Source organism: Stegodyphus dumicola, chromosome 2 (genome assembly GCF_044657685.1).
Source record: "Stegodyphus dumicola isolate Sdum_Otavi_A_Nest chromosome 2, ASM4465768v1".
In the NCBI taxonomy this organism is placed as follows: domain Eukaryota; kingdom Metazoa; phylum Arthropoda; class Arachnida; order Araneae; family Eresidae; genus Stegodyphus; species Stegodyphus dumicola.
Genome location: NC_140769.1, coordinates 128,928,848 through 128,947,537, shown reverse-complemented (window position 1 = coordinate 128,947,537; position 18,690 = coordinate 128,928,848). Strand labels below are relative to the sequence as shown.

The following is an 18,690-nucleotide window of genomic DNA, read 5'->3' as shown; positions in this document are numbered from 1 at the left end:
TTCTCCGACTTAATTCAGATGCTCCCTTGCTACAGTCACTGGTTGGTTGGTGACAACGTTAACCATGCGTAATACTTCACGAAGGATACCTGTACGCGAGGTGACCAGCCATTAGCGTGCCGCTTACGTCACGTCGTAGAACGGAACGTTTGAGTTGGGCATATCAAATATCCACTGGGCAGCTCATCAATGAAAGACTGTTCTCTTTAGGGATGAGTTCAGTTTTAGCTTCCAAACTGATAGCAGGCATTTTTGAATTTGGAGAGACCATGGAACCGTTATCATTCATCAAATATCGTGAAAGAGGTGCATACTGAAGAGGCAGTATTTGTGTTTGGGGAGGTATCTCTCTGGGTGGATGCACAGACATCCGTGTCTTTCCACGTGGAATCATGAATAATCAGGACTATAGAGATGACATCCTAGATGGTTATGTGTGCTCTTATCCCAGGGCAATAGGTGGTAATTTGCTGCTACATGACGACAACGATAGACTGCAGAGGCTCGTATCATGGATGATTATCTTCGGCAGTAAACAAGTCAGAGCATGGAGTAGCCAGTTCGACCTGAATTCTATCTAGCAACTTTGGAATGCTTGAGGAAGATATATAACTGCTCTCAGGCCTTCTCTTTACACCTTAGTCTCGCTCGCAACTGCTTTGCAAGAGCAGTGGGTCTCATTTTCTACGGAACTGATAGACTGCATAATTGACAGCATCGAAGATCGCTATATGTGTTGTATGGCTTTTAGTAGAGCTCATTCTCCATACTAATTGCAATTGTCCTATACCAAACTGACACATCCGATTTGTTCATTTTATACATATGGTAATTTCTATAACATCATAATTGTCTGTTAATTTCTTCTCATGTTACCTACTACGTGCTGTATATTATGGGTTAGTTTTATTAAATTCTACATAGAACTTTTCTAGTAATTGTCATTTTTGTGATCTTTCCTTAGTTCATGATAACCAGTGATTATCAATGTTTAGCAACACATTTAATTTCAATCAGTCTTTGTTCACATTTTTACATGTCTCCATGCAAGAAGTTCTCTCGTCAATGCGAACTAATTTAACAAGCCTTAACAGCAAAGACTAGATTGGAATTTTAATTAATTTCCAAGTTTTATACAATACGGCTAAAATTAATCGAATGGACTGCTTTTTGAGTAGCTGATTTACTTAATTTTACATAAGGATATACTGATAGAATGAGATGTTTTAACTGAAGTAGGGATTAAAAGCAAGTAATTTTGTTAGTTATCACAATTGACTTGTTCCCTTTATGGACAACAAATATCTGAGTATTCTATCGTAATAACATGCCAATATGTCATCTGTGAATCCATTTCAGTATTTAGGTCTTAAACATTTAGGGAAAAAATTAGAGAATTAATTTTCTTTCGCAAAACAATATTTTCAGCAGTAGTATAATTTGAGATGAAATATCGATGCTCATATACAATAATTTGTAAGTGCTATTTAATCATATGTTTTCATAATTTTATACAACATATTTGTAGCAAGCAATGTAAAGAAAACTTAAAAATCGATAAAAGCAACGACTTGCAATGAATGGCTTATAACGAATCGTTGCTACCATCTGTCTATGGTAAAAATCTGTAGATGTTTGAAAGACCAATGTAACCCACACAGTCAACTGTTGGTTTCTAGCTTGGTACTTAAAACATCAGATAAAACTACTATATTAGCGCTCTGAGCTCAACTTCGTATGAAAATTCTGTTATAAGCATGTAATCAAATTTTAGTTACATGTTTTAACTTTCGAAAATGAACCATTAATGGCCGAATAGATAAGACTGCCAAATACTGTAAATTACACCTGAATTCGAAGCTCATAAATGACTGGATTGCTTGTGTAATCTACCAACATAACTAAATCAACCAACATAATTTCAATAACAATGCATTAATTGTTCATTATTTTTTATATTATTTAAGGAGAGTTTTAGGTGCATAAGCAGGGGTGTATTGTGTATTCTATTAGTAATTTTAAAGTCATTGTTAACACATTTTGTAGTGAAAGCAAAATAAAAACAAAAATGGAAAAATAAATATTGGTATCTAATAATTAATGCCAAATAGTTTTTCAATTTAAAATATATTGCATATTTTAGTGTATGTTATCTTCTGTGTGGGGTATCCAGTTATTATTACGGAGTGATAAAAATTAATTAATAAATTAATAGATGAACTTATAAGGTATATCTCCCACTTTCCTAGCGTCCTTTGTGGTGTAGTGGTTCTGCACACTGACCCGGTATTTCAGAGATCCGTGGTTCGATTCCCGGCGTTGCATATTTTTCATCTTTTCTGCTTCTAAAAAAATCCTAATGACTCTACAAATTAACTAAATTAAGAAATTAACATAATTAAAAAATTAAGTAATTAAGAAATGCTCAAAAATTGCTTAAATACTAATACAGTGTAATCAATTTAATTATTATTCATTGGCTACTTCATTAGGACAATTTATTTTAGCTACAAAAATTTAGTCCAGCTTAAATATTAATATACTCATTTTAAAACAAATTTAATTTACTCTCTATTATATTGCATTTTTAGCAGAATAACAGATCTTCAGCAATCAAACAAATACAAACGGGAAGTAATTTTAGTCTATTGAAAACTTCTCAGAAACGATATGCGAGAAAAATGGTTTAAGTCTTCTCCATACAAAAAGGGATTTAATTTATACATATATATTTATGCTTGTCAAAACATTTCTAAACCGTTTGGAATCATATTTACTAATTTTTCAAAACGAAGAAAATCCTCAAACATCCTTAGAAAAAATACACTTTCAACACAAAGTAAAAATCTCATAGTCGAAAATATAATACAACCGCGTAACAACTTTCTTTGATATTTTCATAATGAATGATAATTACGAAATACAAAAAAAAAATTAACTATCACCATAATACATGGGTCATTATCTCGAAATATATTTTGTTCTGACGGATTGTCAGAAGAAATTCAAATTTGAAGAAATAGCATTAACTATTTTCTGACGAAATAGATTAATCTGGAATCCAATTATACTTTATTATTTTTCCGGAAATAACTAGAATACAGAAAATTAACTTATTACAGAAGAAAGACTGTTTACTTGAAACGAATAAAAGTTTCGAAGGACGAGACGAAAAAAACAATTAATATTCCTGTATGTATTTTTTCAGAGTTTTGATGGGCGCGATATACACAGGCTTCTAATATGAGACTGGATAAATTAATATAACCTCCTTACTGAAGAGCTTTTAATTATACTACAGATATTGCTTTAGTTTTATTCAAATTAAATAAATGTTATTGAGTTTTCATATAACAGGCAATTGATGAGAAATTCAGAATGCAAATATTACATTTACTTCTGTAAAAAGAATAATTTTCATTCTGAAGTACCTTAAAAGAATGCTTATGTATTCAACAGAAAAAAGACAAGTTTAAATGAAGAAGCACGCCCTTTTTCTTATTTTGTAGTTACTTCCTCATTTTTCTTGAAGAATCTCAACTTCCTACGGTTGATTTGGCAGCATTAATTACTAGTTTCTAACGCACTAAGTACAGCACATAATAGTTAATAAACGTAGTGCATATATATAAACAAAGTACATTTTAACTCCAAAGTATTAGCGTTATTTACTATATTATAAAAAATAATGCTACTCTCAGTTTAACCTTTTGTAATCTTGTCTTTGATTTAAATCCAATGCAGTTACATTTATATGCTCATGACTCAGTTTAACCACAGGCACAGGATTCACAGGCACTAGAGGCCACAGGCATTATGTTATTTTAGCACATATTCAACAATAGGTCCTCTGTTAAGAAAAATAGTATTTTAAAATTTTTGTTTTTACTTCGAATATCCATTTTATGTACGAGTAAATGACGTTAAGATGGTTAGAAGTATGGAATATGTGCAATTTCATAAATTCGTTCAATAATAATAAATATCTTTTCTAGCTTCGAATCACAATTAAAGACCTGACGGACCCCCCGTGGTCCACAGTCATTAGTAGGCAATCAACAAAACAAATCAATCAAAACAATCAATCAAAAACATATTGTATTATTATTTATGTTAATTTTACTCATTTAAGTACTTTTAAGCGAATAAAAATAAAAGTTTAATTTTATAGAAGTAAATTGCAAGTCTCCTCCTGCTCTCTTTACTTAATTCTATATTTAATTTTTGTTTGGGATCACGAGAATGGGGTAATTTTAGAAGTCAAACAACAAAAATTTAGTGTTATATTTGCAAATTTTCCACGACTTTCCTTCCATCACACTTCAAGTCATGTCATTCGACTGAACACAAGTGAGTTTTATTTTATTCCTTTGTTTTCCCTGCACATCAAGTTTGCTCCTCCAACTTGGCTCTTGAACAACGACTAAATTATTTAAAATCAGTTGCTATTGGCATGGGGTTTCACCGAAAATTATTAACAAAGCAGTTAAAAAAATCTCATCTCAACACACCAAAAGGTGCACGCTTGTTTTAGGATGTTATAAGAATTCTGTTGTCATCCTTTCCATCAATTAGCTATAAAATTGCACGTATTTTAGAAAAATTTAACTTTTAGGACGTTTAATCTCCTATCAATAAAATTCCCAGTTCCGGATGTCCCCATTCCAGATATGAATTCCTAAGGTATTTCCAGGATTCCTTACCTGTCTGGTTTAATTTACATTGGTCAAACTAAGAAAGCCATAAAATTTCGCGTTAAAGAACATGACGTATATGTTATAAAAAAGGAATCCCAGAAGTCCTCTGTTGCCCAGCACTATTTGTCTGAAAATCACACTTTAAAATTTTTTGCAGCCAAAATTATTCAAAAAACATCTTCCATTGGTGAATTAGATTTCCTAGAGGCGTTTGATATTCAAAAATATCTCTCTGTTCTAGTTAATGAGCCTAATTCCAATTCATATTTAACTTCAGCCTTCAAAGAAATTACGTTTTAGTTTTCTTGTTTCTTCAATAGGTGGCGCCAGTAGCTTAACTATGCTTAACTACTGGCCAGCCATTCTTAACTCATCTTATCTTATTATTATTATATTATTCGTTCATTTGCAGTTTGGCAGCTGAGGGAGTTGGTTCGGTATTTAAACCATAGAAACTAGTCCTTGAAAATTTGCAAATTTAACGCTGATTTGTTGGTTACCTTTTAAAATAATCGTTACTTGGCGTGCCATTTTAATCTAAATTAAAGCATCGGTTTCTTTATTGAAAAAAATTGAACTGCCAATAATATTAAACTCATGGAAATAATATCAAGGAACTACTTATAAACATAATAAGATATAATAATTGATAATAGGATATTAGTTAAGTTTCTATGTCTGACTTTAATTTTTAGTGAATTTATAGCATATTTTGAAAGTGATGTTTGAAATATGTTGAGGACGAAAAAGGAGACTAAATATTTCGCGTCAAGGAACACGCAACTTATATCCGAAAAGAGAAAATAAATAAGTTCTTTCAAATTTGCTTTTTGCTTTTGCAAAATTGTCTATAAATTTTCTTCTGTTGGTGAACTGAGTTTCTCTGAAGCTTTTCGCATTCACAAAAATTTACCTTTCTTAGTTAAAGACAGGACAGGAAAAAATGTAAAGAGCACATAGGCATCGCCATGGGCTAAAAAGGTCTCCAAAACACAATCCAGCAGTGTCTAGAGCAGTGTTTCCCAAACTTTTTTTCTTCGTGAACCAAAAGAAAGGTCCGAAAAAATTTGACGAACCCCCTATGTAGTCGTTAATGACAGGTAAAAAAAAGCAATAAAATTTGATAGAATATATATATTTCATATTGCAGAATAATTGATTATATTAATAAAACTAAAATGATGGCTATAAAAGTTGAAAACAAGATAAATTTAACAAACTGGTTCTTATGTTTTACATTTGGAAAAACTCTTAATGGGATATTTGTGGCTGTTTCATAGAACAAAGAAATTCAAAGTTAGGCTCAATATCTGACAAATTCAGTCTTAGATCAGGTTCTGCATTTAACCTGTTTCTGTATTTATCTTTCAGATATGTTGAAAATCCTTTCTCGCATAGATATGTTGTGCAAAATGGCTTTTTTTGACAGAACAGGATATTCATTTTGTATACTGAGCCACAAGTCAATTAAAGATTGATCTTTAAACATTGCTTCTAGAAAACTGTCACAAGATAACTCTATGAGTTTTTCTTTTTCAAGTATATTTAGAGAGGTTTCTGAACTTACATTTCCTTGAAATGGTTTACTTATCCAGTTGTTTAAGATGGATATATTGCATCTGTTGGGAAAATAGTCATCGAAAGGTTAATCGAAGATAATTCAGATGTTCACATATACTCCTTTTAATGGTTTCGTCAAGTTTAATTGAATTATCTGATAAAAAGAGTGCTGACAGAATCGAAACATCCATAATCATTCATCTGCAGGCATTGAATCCAAAAGTTGATCTTTTTCAACATAGCCTCAATTCTATCATGTACACTGAAAATGGTGACACCCTCGCCTTGTAAAGACATATTTAATTCATTCAGTTTACAAAAAATGTCAGCTAAATACGCAAGCTTTTGCAGCCAAAGAAAATCGGATATACAAGAAGACAAATAAAACGGATGATCAATAAAAAATGCTTGAACTTGGGATTTCAATTCAAACAAACGCGTAAAAACTTTACTACGGGAAGGACATCTAACTTCTGTGTGAAGTAGTCAGAGGCGTAGCTAGGGTTTTCTGCGCCTGGTGACATGTGAAGATTTTGCGCCCCTTTCTGTGTGCCAAGAATGGAAAACATTTCATTTTAAAATTTCGTAACATCAATTTGGCGCCACCTGAATGCTGCGCCTGGGCACAGATGTCCCCTCTTGCCCCACCCTAGCTACGCCACTGGAAGTAGTAAAGAAATGTGGAAACTTCCAAAATCCTCACAAAGCGTACCGAATAGATGGCAATTTGTAGCACGCGATTTTATAAAGTTCAAAATTTTCACAGCATCACCTTAAGTAGTAGATAACTCTTCAGGAATACGCTTACGTACTAAAGCTTGTCTATGAATACAACAATGAGTCCATTGAATTTTCTCGTTGATCTTCTTCACCCGTGCCACAAAACCAGAAAATTTTCCTGTCATTGATTTTGCACCATCTGTACATACACCCACATAATAAGACCACCTTATTCCATTCTTTTCAAAATACCCATTGATCATATCGAAAAGCGCTTCTCCAGTTGTGTAGGTTTTCAAAGGTTTTGCAAATAGTACATCTTCTTGAACAATATTCGTAAAAAGATATCTAACGTAGACAAGCAAGACTGCAGCATTTGTTACATCCGTCGATTCGTCAAGTTGAATTGCAAAATAATTCAATTTTATTCTTTTTAAAAATTCGTTCTCCACATAATTAGCCAAGTCATTTTACGCGACACCGTGTTGTTTGATAAGGAAACTAGCTCAATTTTCTTTGCTGTCTTTTCCCCAAGCATACATTTGGCGATATCTTTCGCACATGGTCCAGTTAAATTTTCTGCTATTGTATGCACTTGTCCAGATCTTGCAATTCTATAACTTACTCGAAATGATGCTTCAAGGGCCATTTTACTATCTTCGTTTGAAGTCAAGAAAGAAGAAAGGCTACACTTTTTGATATCTGCTAATTTTCTTTTGAAATATTCAAGAGGTTTATCTTTGTGTGTCGGATGTTTGGTTTCAATGTATGTTATATGTTTACGAAGAAGTGATGGTTTTAAACTGCTGTTGGCAAGAACTTCGTTACGTATAACACAAAGCGGTTTAGGTTCCGACTCATCCCCAGTAAAATGAAAACCCAATTGTAGATAGTCGCTGTCATATTTTCGCTTTTTCCCTTTTCTATCAGCATTTCCTTTGTTTTTCGTCTCGTGAAACGGTACCTCATTACAGCTTTCAGTACTATCATCTCGATTATCATGTCTCGTTTCTAAACGACCCGTTTTCAAACATCGATCCATAATAAAAATAAGCTATAATAATACTTAATTTTCTTTTGATTTTAATGGTGTTTTAAAAAATCCGCCATTACAATATTATTTTCGCAAACACCTTCTGCAAACACTGCGAACCCCCGGTTGGTAATCAGTGATCTAGAGAAATCATGGAGGTAGGAAATTAGCCTTTCTTACCTCCATGAGAGAAACCCACCCCGTGGGGTAGACAAGTGACAAGCCTGGCGACCGTGTGTTTGAGTCCACTATGGTGTTCGAGGGATCAAAGTGGCCCGGCGGCACTCCCATCCGAAAGCACCGGCAGCTGCCATGCAGGCAGGGCCTATCCCTTTGGCGTGAGGGCGCGTAGCGATATTATGACAATGTTTAATCTGGTGAGAGATGGAAAGGTTATTTTCGATCTGATCATTCACTCTCCGGACCTACATCGTCTCGAGGCAGCGTCTACTTTGGTAGCTGTCGGAGGGGAATTTATTGATATTAAGCAAAAGGTTACAGACACTTGTTACCATGCTTATTGCAGTACATTTGGTGATGATAGTATATAGGTACAAGCTATTTAAAGTTGCTAATTGCAGATTAAATACATTATACGATTAATTATAGATTAATTATTCTTAATTATTGCGTGGTTCACACTGATAAATCTACATACTTCAAAAAAGTCACTTTATCTTTACGGACTTAACGCAAATCTCAATAAAACCACTGATAGACAAGCAGAGGAGTCTATTTATACGCAATTTAGATTTTTTTAGTAATGCTACTACCAGAGGAAAAAGATGAAGAAATTCTAACAACAGTTCTTCAGCACGCAGGCCTTAAATACAATTATTCAAAAACTTGATTCCTTCCTACAAAAACAAGCTTTCGCAAAAAATGCAATTAACTTTTTGCATACCTTTAAATATGTCACATTATGGAAACTTGTGGGCGAAATTAATGAAAAAACTCCATTTAACACAATTGTAAAGGATTTAATTATAGACTTTTGCAACTATAGGTTGAAAAAAAGTAATTTTTTCCTCAATAAAATTTTTTGTAGGGTACAATTCAAGCATTCTATTACATTTTTATGATCAACTAAAAATTCCTCACCTTTTTAAAAAATGTCAGTTTTTACTCCCTTACCAACAGCTTCAGGTTACACCTTGTTTTCAATTTGAAAAGATTTTAGGTAACATGGTTATTAACCACCGCGATGTTTTAGCTACTAACGTATAAAATTGCCAGCATCCTGATTTCAATCACTTCATAGATCCTTTTCACCGACATATTGTCACAGGAGATCTTAACATCATTAAAGATGATCCATTACGACAACTTATGCAACTTGGCACTAAATTTCGTCTAACTTTCGGTCTTAATAAACACTATTGCCTTAAGCAATTCCACAATGATCTTAATAAATTCATTATTTTAGCAAGTAATCGCAAATATAATCATGTCTAGAATTTTCGCGCATTAAGCTGCTGAAAAATTATCAATAAAAACATAAAGTAAGAAATTTAGAACAAATTTTTCACAAAGAGTAAAAGCTGAAATTCATAAGTAATATAAATTTCAAACAATCCTATAAATGCAATACAGAATTTAATAAATGTTAAAACCAAAATTCTTCAAACAAGCAATACCCCAATTCAAAAAATCAATAAAATGTAAATAAAAAGAATCAATAGAAGGGGAATTCAATCAACCTCAGTGCCACTTCGTCAGGAGGAGGAACTCTGAAATCAAGTAAAATCTCTCTTCCACAAAAATCCTTGCTTTTCTGTATCCAGGATTAGCCGCTAAACCGTTTCAGTGTATTTTATAAATAGTTTACCCGAAAATTCTGGTCCCTTCTTAAAGCAATGAAAAAACAAAGTGAATTCAAATAAAGAGAATTCTATTCAAAGAATTGAAGCGTAAGTGAAATAATAAAATACTTTAGTGAAAAATTCAAATCAAAAAACCATTCGTTCTGCCGATTGCGATAAAAGAGGGGACTGCACAACTATATGTTATATTAGTACCATATACAAAATTTCAACGTTCTATGTCTAATCGTTTTTGAGTTATGCATAATACATACATACATACGTTCCTAGGTAGAGAAGTCACAAAAAAAAATCATTTTAAATCCATTTTGCAATCCGTTTTGGAAACCAAACAATTTATATTAAGTCTTTTATACGGTCCATACGTACATACATTATGCAAAAAATCGTCCAGATGGATTTGGTAACGGTCAGAATAAAGATTTCTATTGAAATATGATACCCGAGATTTTTCCTGATTAAAATACTTGCTTTATTTCGCACAAGGAAGTAATAAATATTACTAAACCTCATAATCTTAATGCAGTGTTTTTGGAACATTTATTATGTAATTTATACTTTTAGATGTTACTGTAAGTTTAAAACCATTTTTTGTTTTCGTTAATTTAAATTAATGGAAAAAGTTTTTAATGTCTTTTATTGTGCATGCTTGCTATTGAATTTTATTTTTCCTTTCTATCTGATATATGTCAAGGCCATCAGCGGCCGAGTTATGTATTTTTGCCTTGTCGCGAAGTGAAAACTGAATTAATTGAATGAGAAATACTCAATCGTCTGTGAAAAACTGTTTCTTTTTCGTTTTGTTAGCTTAATTTCTTTTATACATCGTTTTAGCTTTGTTATAGTATTTGAATAGAACATGTGGCAACGATTAGATAATTCTTTAAATGATATAAATTTTGTGCATTCAGAGTTATAATATGAACGAAATATAATACTGTTAAGTGAACCTAGTGCCAGAGTGTCGCTATGTTAAACAAATAGAGTGAATTTTAAAGAATGCATTTATTCTATTGTGGTTTATGCGCTGTCGGCGAAGTAGGTTTAATTCAATCTAATAAGTTTAAATGAAATGCAAGAAAAAATGAGTATAATTTACTATTCCGTACAAGGAAGTTATGTGGTGTACACATCAGATTTTTTTCTTTTGTAATAGGTTGTAGTATCTTCCAGATAGTTGAATATGCAATGTCTTTAAAACCTGGGCAAAGATTTGCTTTAAACTTATGGCATCATAAAAATGTTGGCTTCACCGTAATGTAGCTGGATGTTGAAGAATTGCAAGAAACCTATTACAGTAACATCTTTTACTTCTCAAACATTCTAAGTCTGAGCAGACCACATTCATATTTGTATACTTTTCTTTGGACACCATCATAATTAAAATTATTTGTGCCAAGAAATTGGACATAAAGAAGTGTGGCAATTTAAGAGTTTCAGATAGTATCAGTTAACGGAAAGCTGCCAGAGTTATGTGTATTTTGTAAAGCTTCTTGGCAGCTATAATAACTGTAGTTGAGCATTGCATTGTATCTCCCAGGTGGGGAATGATTCCTTGTGATTTCAACAATTCTCATCGTCGAGAGCCGTTTGCAATGTTTGGATGGAGAACTAAAAATATATAAATGTCTGCTTAAAATATCAGAACAACAGATATTATGTATCTATATAATTTTGCAGTTAAAACATTCTCGAAGAAATTAAAATGGCAATTTAAACCAATTTTTCAATTAAAATTTTATGCCAGTATATTTGAACGTTTAAAATATTGAACAAGTTAATGTAAAATTGAATTTGCTCACGTCAGGCAGTTCACTAAATCAAGAAGATCCTGAGATGTAGAGCTGTGCTGGGAGTAAGCCGAATGGTAATTAATTCAGTAAAAAAATACCCAGCGAAAATTTCAAGAATTAGAAAGTAAATATTAATTGTTAAGTGATTAAAAGTATTTGTACAGCTTTGTTCAGAAATTTGCATCGGTTGTTAAAGTCTGTATACACGACTGTGCTCAGAAAATAATATATAGGCATTGGGAAATATAATAACTTTTCATAATGACTACATATATATTTGCCAAGTTGCGGTTTCGCTTTGGTTTATATGATAATGACACATAAGTCTGGCAGTCTATCTCGACACATAAGTCTGGCAGTCTGACACTAAATCTCAAGGACTATCTAAGTGGAGGGATGCCTTCCTGAAAGGCTTTCTAAGAGAAATTAGCTAGTAAGACGCGCTACACATGAAGAGAACCACGAAAACGCTCATGCAACTAGCCATTCGCGGGAATCGAACCTCGAACCGAACTACCAATTTTCAGCGATTTTACCGCTCGACCGCTTGTAGACCTCGCCAAACTGTGGACCTATGAAACTCGTAGGCCCTATATTATTAATACATTAGGTTATAAATCTGAAATGTGCCATGACTATCACAGCTTGGGTTTATTTAAATAATTATATTGCTTATTTATATTTAGTTATCATTCAAAAATTAGTTATTGAGTTCTGTACATAACTATCGGCACTATGAATAAAGCTTCGCTCTCTGATTTTTCGATACCGAAAAACTTTCCGAGTCACATTCGGATAATCTTCATACAGTATTATATAATAATATATTATTATTTAAAAAAAGAAACTATATTTAAAAGAAATTTTTATCTTGTATTACTTTATCAAGCAAGTTAATTTTAAACTGTTGATATGATCCGCACGTTTTCGATGCTATAGAAAGCAGACTTTTAAGTAAAATATATGCGATAATCTGCAATACTTTAGTAGCTGTTGAGTTATGATCTGTCATTTCTTCCAGTAGATACCATCCAGCACTCCCTGCATGCCTAAATAAACTGACATGTCAAACAGCGTAACAACGAAATTTTAATTTACATGCTTTCTTCTGCACGATTAGTTTAATATTAGAGTTAGAAACCAGAGCACGTCCTAGAATAGCATTAAATGCAAATGCTTACAATATCTTCTCCAGACAAGTAAACGAGGAGCCAGAAACAGGAATTGTAACTCAAGAAGCACTTTGAAATATTAACTCCGCATGAGTGGAAAGTAGACGAAGGGCTAAGAGCAAAGTTGTGTCGTCCAGAAGACCATTTTCCGGGACAACTAGATCTATTCTTTCATGGGCAACTGAGGTTAAAGCCATATTTATTATCAACCAAGTACCTTTTCCCTGAAGTATGGCTCTTCTCCAAAAAGAGTAAATTAGAAAAGAACTGAAAGGAAAAACATTGTTCCAACGAAATCTACTTTTTTTCTTAACACAGTTCTTTAATCCGATTTCTTTCGCTGTCGATGGCACTGAAATGATTGCAAATCAATGAACAACAGAATAAATGAAATCTCTGAAAAGCCGTTAACAAAACAAAACAAAACAAAAAAGGCTTTTGTTGCTTTTGCGATATATTTAGATTTCGACTGATAAGGTTTTAACTTTTAAAACAAATAAAGTTATTAAATCTTGTCGTAGAGGAAATAATAAATTCTTTCTAATTGCATTTAATTATTTAATATTAAAGTCCACAGTATACTGTACATTACACATTAGCTAAAATTCTATGGATTCGATCGATTTGAGTTATAACGAAAAATAAATATATTTCATTAATATAATTTGCACAGTTCAAGTAAAGAAATATTTCGTAACTCAAAGCATGACTTAGACGAACTTGTGTAAAAGTAAAGAGCTTTTAATTTTACACTGTAGAATCATTAGGGTTTTTATGCTAGATGCGTGAAAAATGAGCAATTTCCTCGCCGGGACTCGAACCTGGACCTCTCGAATAAGCGCCGAGTGTGCTACCATTATACCAGGAAGGCATGCAGGAAGAAGGGAAACAATACCTTATAACTTTGCAATAATGGTAAAACGTCTTTAAAAGAATCAAATAAAACTACTTTGCTTCAAATCCCAAATTGAAATATCCAAATTGATAAATACTTCACATAAAACCGGCTAAGAAACTGCTAAAACGCTTAACAAGCAATATGAACTAAATCTTTGTTTATTATTAAAGAATTAGAGAAAAAAATAATTGCATCTAAATGAAAATTCCAATTTTCTATCCATATGGAACTGGACAGAATTTAAAATACGTTTTCATGGTCTTCAAATTTCGATTTTGAGCTATCCATACAGCGATGAATACGGTTGAAATACACATTTTAATAACGTTACTATGTACATAAAAACTATTATATAGCGTATTTAATCGCGTATTTTTCTGCCTACGTCTTAGTGTCAGGTTCTAAACATTTAACAAATTACTCGCATAATTTTGTCCTTCCTCAGATGCCTTCCGAGAACGAGCTCACCTAAATATTAAAACTAATTCGTTCACTTAGTAATTGTTTTCATCGTATTAAAAGAGAAATACTCTAGTAAACTACCTGTGAAGGTCGTGCTGAACCTCCTTTTTTTATAAATTTTTTATCTTTATGCCAGTCTAATACAAGAACCGAACCATTAAAGAACATGGACTTTGACCTTTGATAATTATTTATGAATGATTTGAGGTCTAAGGTGTACCAGAAACAATAATATAAATGGCCGAGTTTCAAGTTTCAGGGAAGTAGAAACGAAGCTAAGTTATTAGATACTGTAATGCTAATATTACTACATCTTCTTATTAGAATTAGGGTCTCTTTTAAACAAATAATATTGTGATAGTTACCTGTAGTTTATCTATAACTACTTTTCATATGTTATGTTTTCATATGTTGTTTCATATGTTTACTGTAGTATCGTTGTTGATAAACTAAATTATTCCGTAATTTTCCTTTCTCAACTTTTGGACCACAAAATTAGCAAACAAAGGGAGAAGGTACGCAAGGAAATACATTACATTAATAATGTTACGTGCATACGGGTTCGTAATGGATTGAATTCACATAGAACCGATGAAAGCTTGATGGAATTTATTAAGAAAAAAATTAACTACACAGTTCCGGAATTTTTACACGAATGTAGAGTTGTACTGCTCTTCTCAGTATGACAAAGCACAACCAGCAGCCACTTCAAACTGCTAAGAAAGTTGAACTTAAGACAGTACAAAGCACATCAAAAAGCGAAAGACTGCGCGCTGTTCTCAACTTTCAATACTCTGAGCCAAGCTGAAAACGTATGCTCTCTCAAGCCTTATATGGCTTTGTCCCATCCACCAGATAAATTTACAGTAACTTCGATTTCTCGAAATTGCTGGAAGGCATACACAATTAGAGTTGCATATGTCCAAATGCATTTACATAGAGATCGGACCAGTTGCAACACAGGGATCGATCCAAAATGCTACCAGACGATCGCCAAGTTTGTCTACTTTTGGAAATTTAGAGCCACGACATTCAGCAAAGTCACCATTACCTTAGTGCCATCTCGCCAGTGTTAACTCAGTATTAAATGGACTTTGGGAAATTTAAGACCACGACAGTCGGCAAAGTCACAATTACTTTAGTGCTACCTCGCCAGTATTAACTCAGTGTTCAATGGACTTATCACCCGATTTTTCCAGTCATGCTTCACTTTTTGAGGATTTTCATGCTGCTTTATACAAGAGGTACTACAATTTACATAAAATTTGCTGAAATTATTCACATGTACATTTATTAAAACTATTTACACATTGGTAGCGTTATACTCTCCAGACATTCTACGATCTACTTCACCTTACAAGCTGCTGTTATCTTCACATTCTAATGTGTGTTTAATCATTTGTCGCGCTATGTATGGTTTCTATCTTTATAACATTATGAATATAAGAAATACTTACTTATATTGAAGATTTATTATCGTAAATGCAGAAATTTTCAAAGCAAACTACAATCATAGAAAAGGAAATGCAGGTATAGATATTTTAACTGTTTTATTATATCCATGGCAATTTTTAACAGTACATAATACATCTAAACACTGGCAGCTGGGTTCAGGATTGAATACTGATAAGAATGGCCTGGCTGCATTTATATTTATAATTTTCGTGTAACAAGCACGTGAGCTTTTTTGCTTAAGAAGTTCTTCACGAAAGCACGTTTTCCCATACGAATGTTATAGCGGGCGAGCGGTAAAGTCGCTGAACACTGGTAGTTCGATCCGAGGTTCAAATCCCGGGCGTTTTTGTGGTTTTCCCCATGTGTAACGTGTATACGAGCCAGTTTCCCTTAGAAAGTCCTCCACGAAGGCATCCCTCCCTTTAGGCAGATAGCCCTAGTGTGCTTTGCCATAATTAAATACACCACCACCACCACACCATCCCATACGCATGTAACTATCGCTTGATTTGCATACATGACTAAAGAAATGACCTTCCCCACTTGTATTTTAAATGCAATGCTATTTTAGGCAATTTCATCCTACGTTAAATTGATTACAAAACCCTCAAGTATATCGATCGGCTCAAGATATGTTATAAAATTTTATGTGCCATCCTGGTTTGAAATAAAGAAAATCCTGTGAGCAACATATGGTATGGTGCACGTCATGTACACGGAATGACCAAGAAAAATTTATTTTCGACAGAAAATTTTAAAGCAATCGTTCATGAAGTTATTCCTAGGAACTGTTATTTTGCTCATTCTAGAAGCATTCTACTAGTAATGCTGGAAGATTGAAAGAGCACATATTTATGAACATGGCCTGATAATAATCCTGAAAGCAAGGAGAACTGGTTGGGAGGAGAAAATAAGACAATTTTTGCTTACCAAATTTAATTTCAAAGTAGAGACGTATTTTGAGATGGTTCGCTGGGACAATCTCTTGGAACCAACAGAAACTCATAAACCTCAGCGACGAAGACACTAGATTGATTGGAAGTGGTTCTCAGTTTCGAATAGGAAAGCTTCTTTACTATTTTCAAGTAAGCAATCGAATCAAGTCCCGAAACGAAAAAAATCATTAAAAATATTGCTAAAAATTGTTTGATGTTTTCATTAATATTAACATCGGTTTTTTTTATTTACCTGCGATACCCTCGGATCCATCATCCCCCCATCGAATTCGGGACGGAACCAAGGTAATTCATACTGTTACCTATGACAGGCGCAATCTTGCTCCCCTTGCCACGTTGAATTTCGTGAGCTTGTTCTGATAGTACTGTCAGGAAAGTCAGATAAGTCACAACATACACATAAAGAAAGGATGCGTCTTTGTGTAAAGATTGCTGATTCTATACGATTTTTTTAAATGTGTTCAAATTAATGAGGTACTTTGTACATATACACGTACTCCTAAAAGAGAAGAGGAAATTGATAAATTGCTAGTTGTATGATAATATACGACCTATGCTCTTCCCTAACTCTATGACAAATTCCGGATTTGGAATAATTTCTCTAAAAGGAAACCATAAATGAAATGCAGTCAAAATAAAAGGTGCAACACGTGTAATAGAATAAATACAGTAAAAAATATTGAATGCTAAAAATCAACAAAAACGGAAAGGACTATATGCATTTGCCCAGTTTAACGCTCGCCGAACTAGCGTATGTTACAGTCAATCATTTTCTGAATGTGAAAAATAGTGAGGAACCATCTTCCTAAATTTGCATTACAATCCCAGTTTTTATAAATATATAATTTTTTAAAATATATAATTTAAAATATATTTTTATAAATATATATTTTTTTATAAAATAATACAGGTCTCAAAAGATCATTTTAGATTGATTAATTTAGAGGGTTATTTTTGGTCACTACTATGGGAGTAACTCTCAGGTACCTTGTATTGAGTGGCTGCAGGTCGCGTATCTGACCCCTTGTAATGATTGGGTAACTCTTTACATACACACACACACACACACATATATATATATATATATACATAATTTATAGATAGCATAGTTAGGTATTAAAAAATAATTATAGTCGTCGTAGTGTGAGGTGTCTACTAACGAAGTTCTTGCTAGTCAGGAGCTTATAAGCACTGTAGGTCTCTCTAGCCGACAGTTCTGTAGCGTTCTCCTGATGTTACCCCGATGGCGAAAATCTTCAGACTGAATTAGCCAAGCCGTCCTAATTTTACATCCTCTGATTTGTTATATCTGGAACACTATCAGAGGAAAAATCAGATCATTGGTTCGTCACCCCTCCTGAAATCGAGAGGCTTTGATGACAGAGCAGCGCAGAACGTTAAAATCTCCTGACACTAGGCATGAAGTTATGTCTCTGCGATGTCAAAAGCATGTCGTGTGACACATCGTAAAGGCTGGGAACAGTGAACTGGAGTGACCGCACACGCGATTTACTTATCTCTGTGTGGTCCGCCGCACGTTGATTATTCTTGCATGCGTAAATAAAGTATACAAATATGTGTTCCTGTGTATCTGCACATGGCACTCGTAATTAAAACAAAATGAAAAGCGAACTAATTATGAAATTTTTTACTTACTAACGACATTAAGCTGTATTGCCAAGCTCAGTTTTGGTTCTGTACTTATTTGACACTCGTATATTCCTGCATCTTTCTTTTGTGTATACTTGATTTCTAGGGTCCAGTCATCGCTGTCATCCCTATGGATGGATGTGTAGCGCTGGTCAGTCGTATAGGTATATTTTCCTACCGTTAGTATGTGTAGATCCTTCTGTCGGACCCATGAAACCTGCAAAGGAAGAGCAAACATTTTAATATAATATTAAAACTTTACAATATGCACACGTGTTTCAGGTAGCTCAGTAAGGCATCTAATCGTCTTTTATAATACGTATACATTATTTGCTTAAATAATCGATGATATAGTTCGCTTAAAGCCTGCTTATGTCATTAACAGAAGAAGCCGAAGTGCACTACAACAAGGAAAAGAACTGAAACCATTTTCATACTGAAAATTTTCGGTTTCAAAATGGTTATAAGTCA

General features: G+C 33.4%; 1 protein-coding gene across 1 annotated transcript in view; it reads right to left on the bottom strand.

The window, feature by feature from the left end:
• LOC118194936 (hemicentin-2-like) overlaps window positions 1–18,690 on the bottom strand; it is a 265,664-nt gene that overhangs the window by 165,017 nt on the left and 81,957 nt on the right. The window contains exon 3 of the mRNA XM_085810221.1: window positions 18,226–18,436. Coding sequence (XP_085666347.1) covers window positions 18,226–18,436 — 211 coding nt within the window. The remainder of the gene's footprint in view (window positions 1–18,225; window positions 18,437–18,690) is intronic.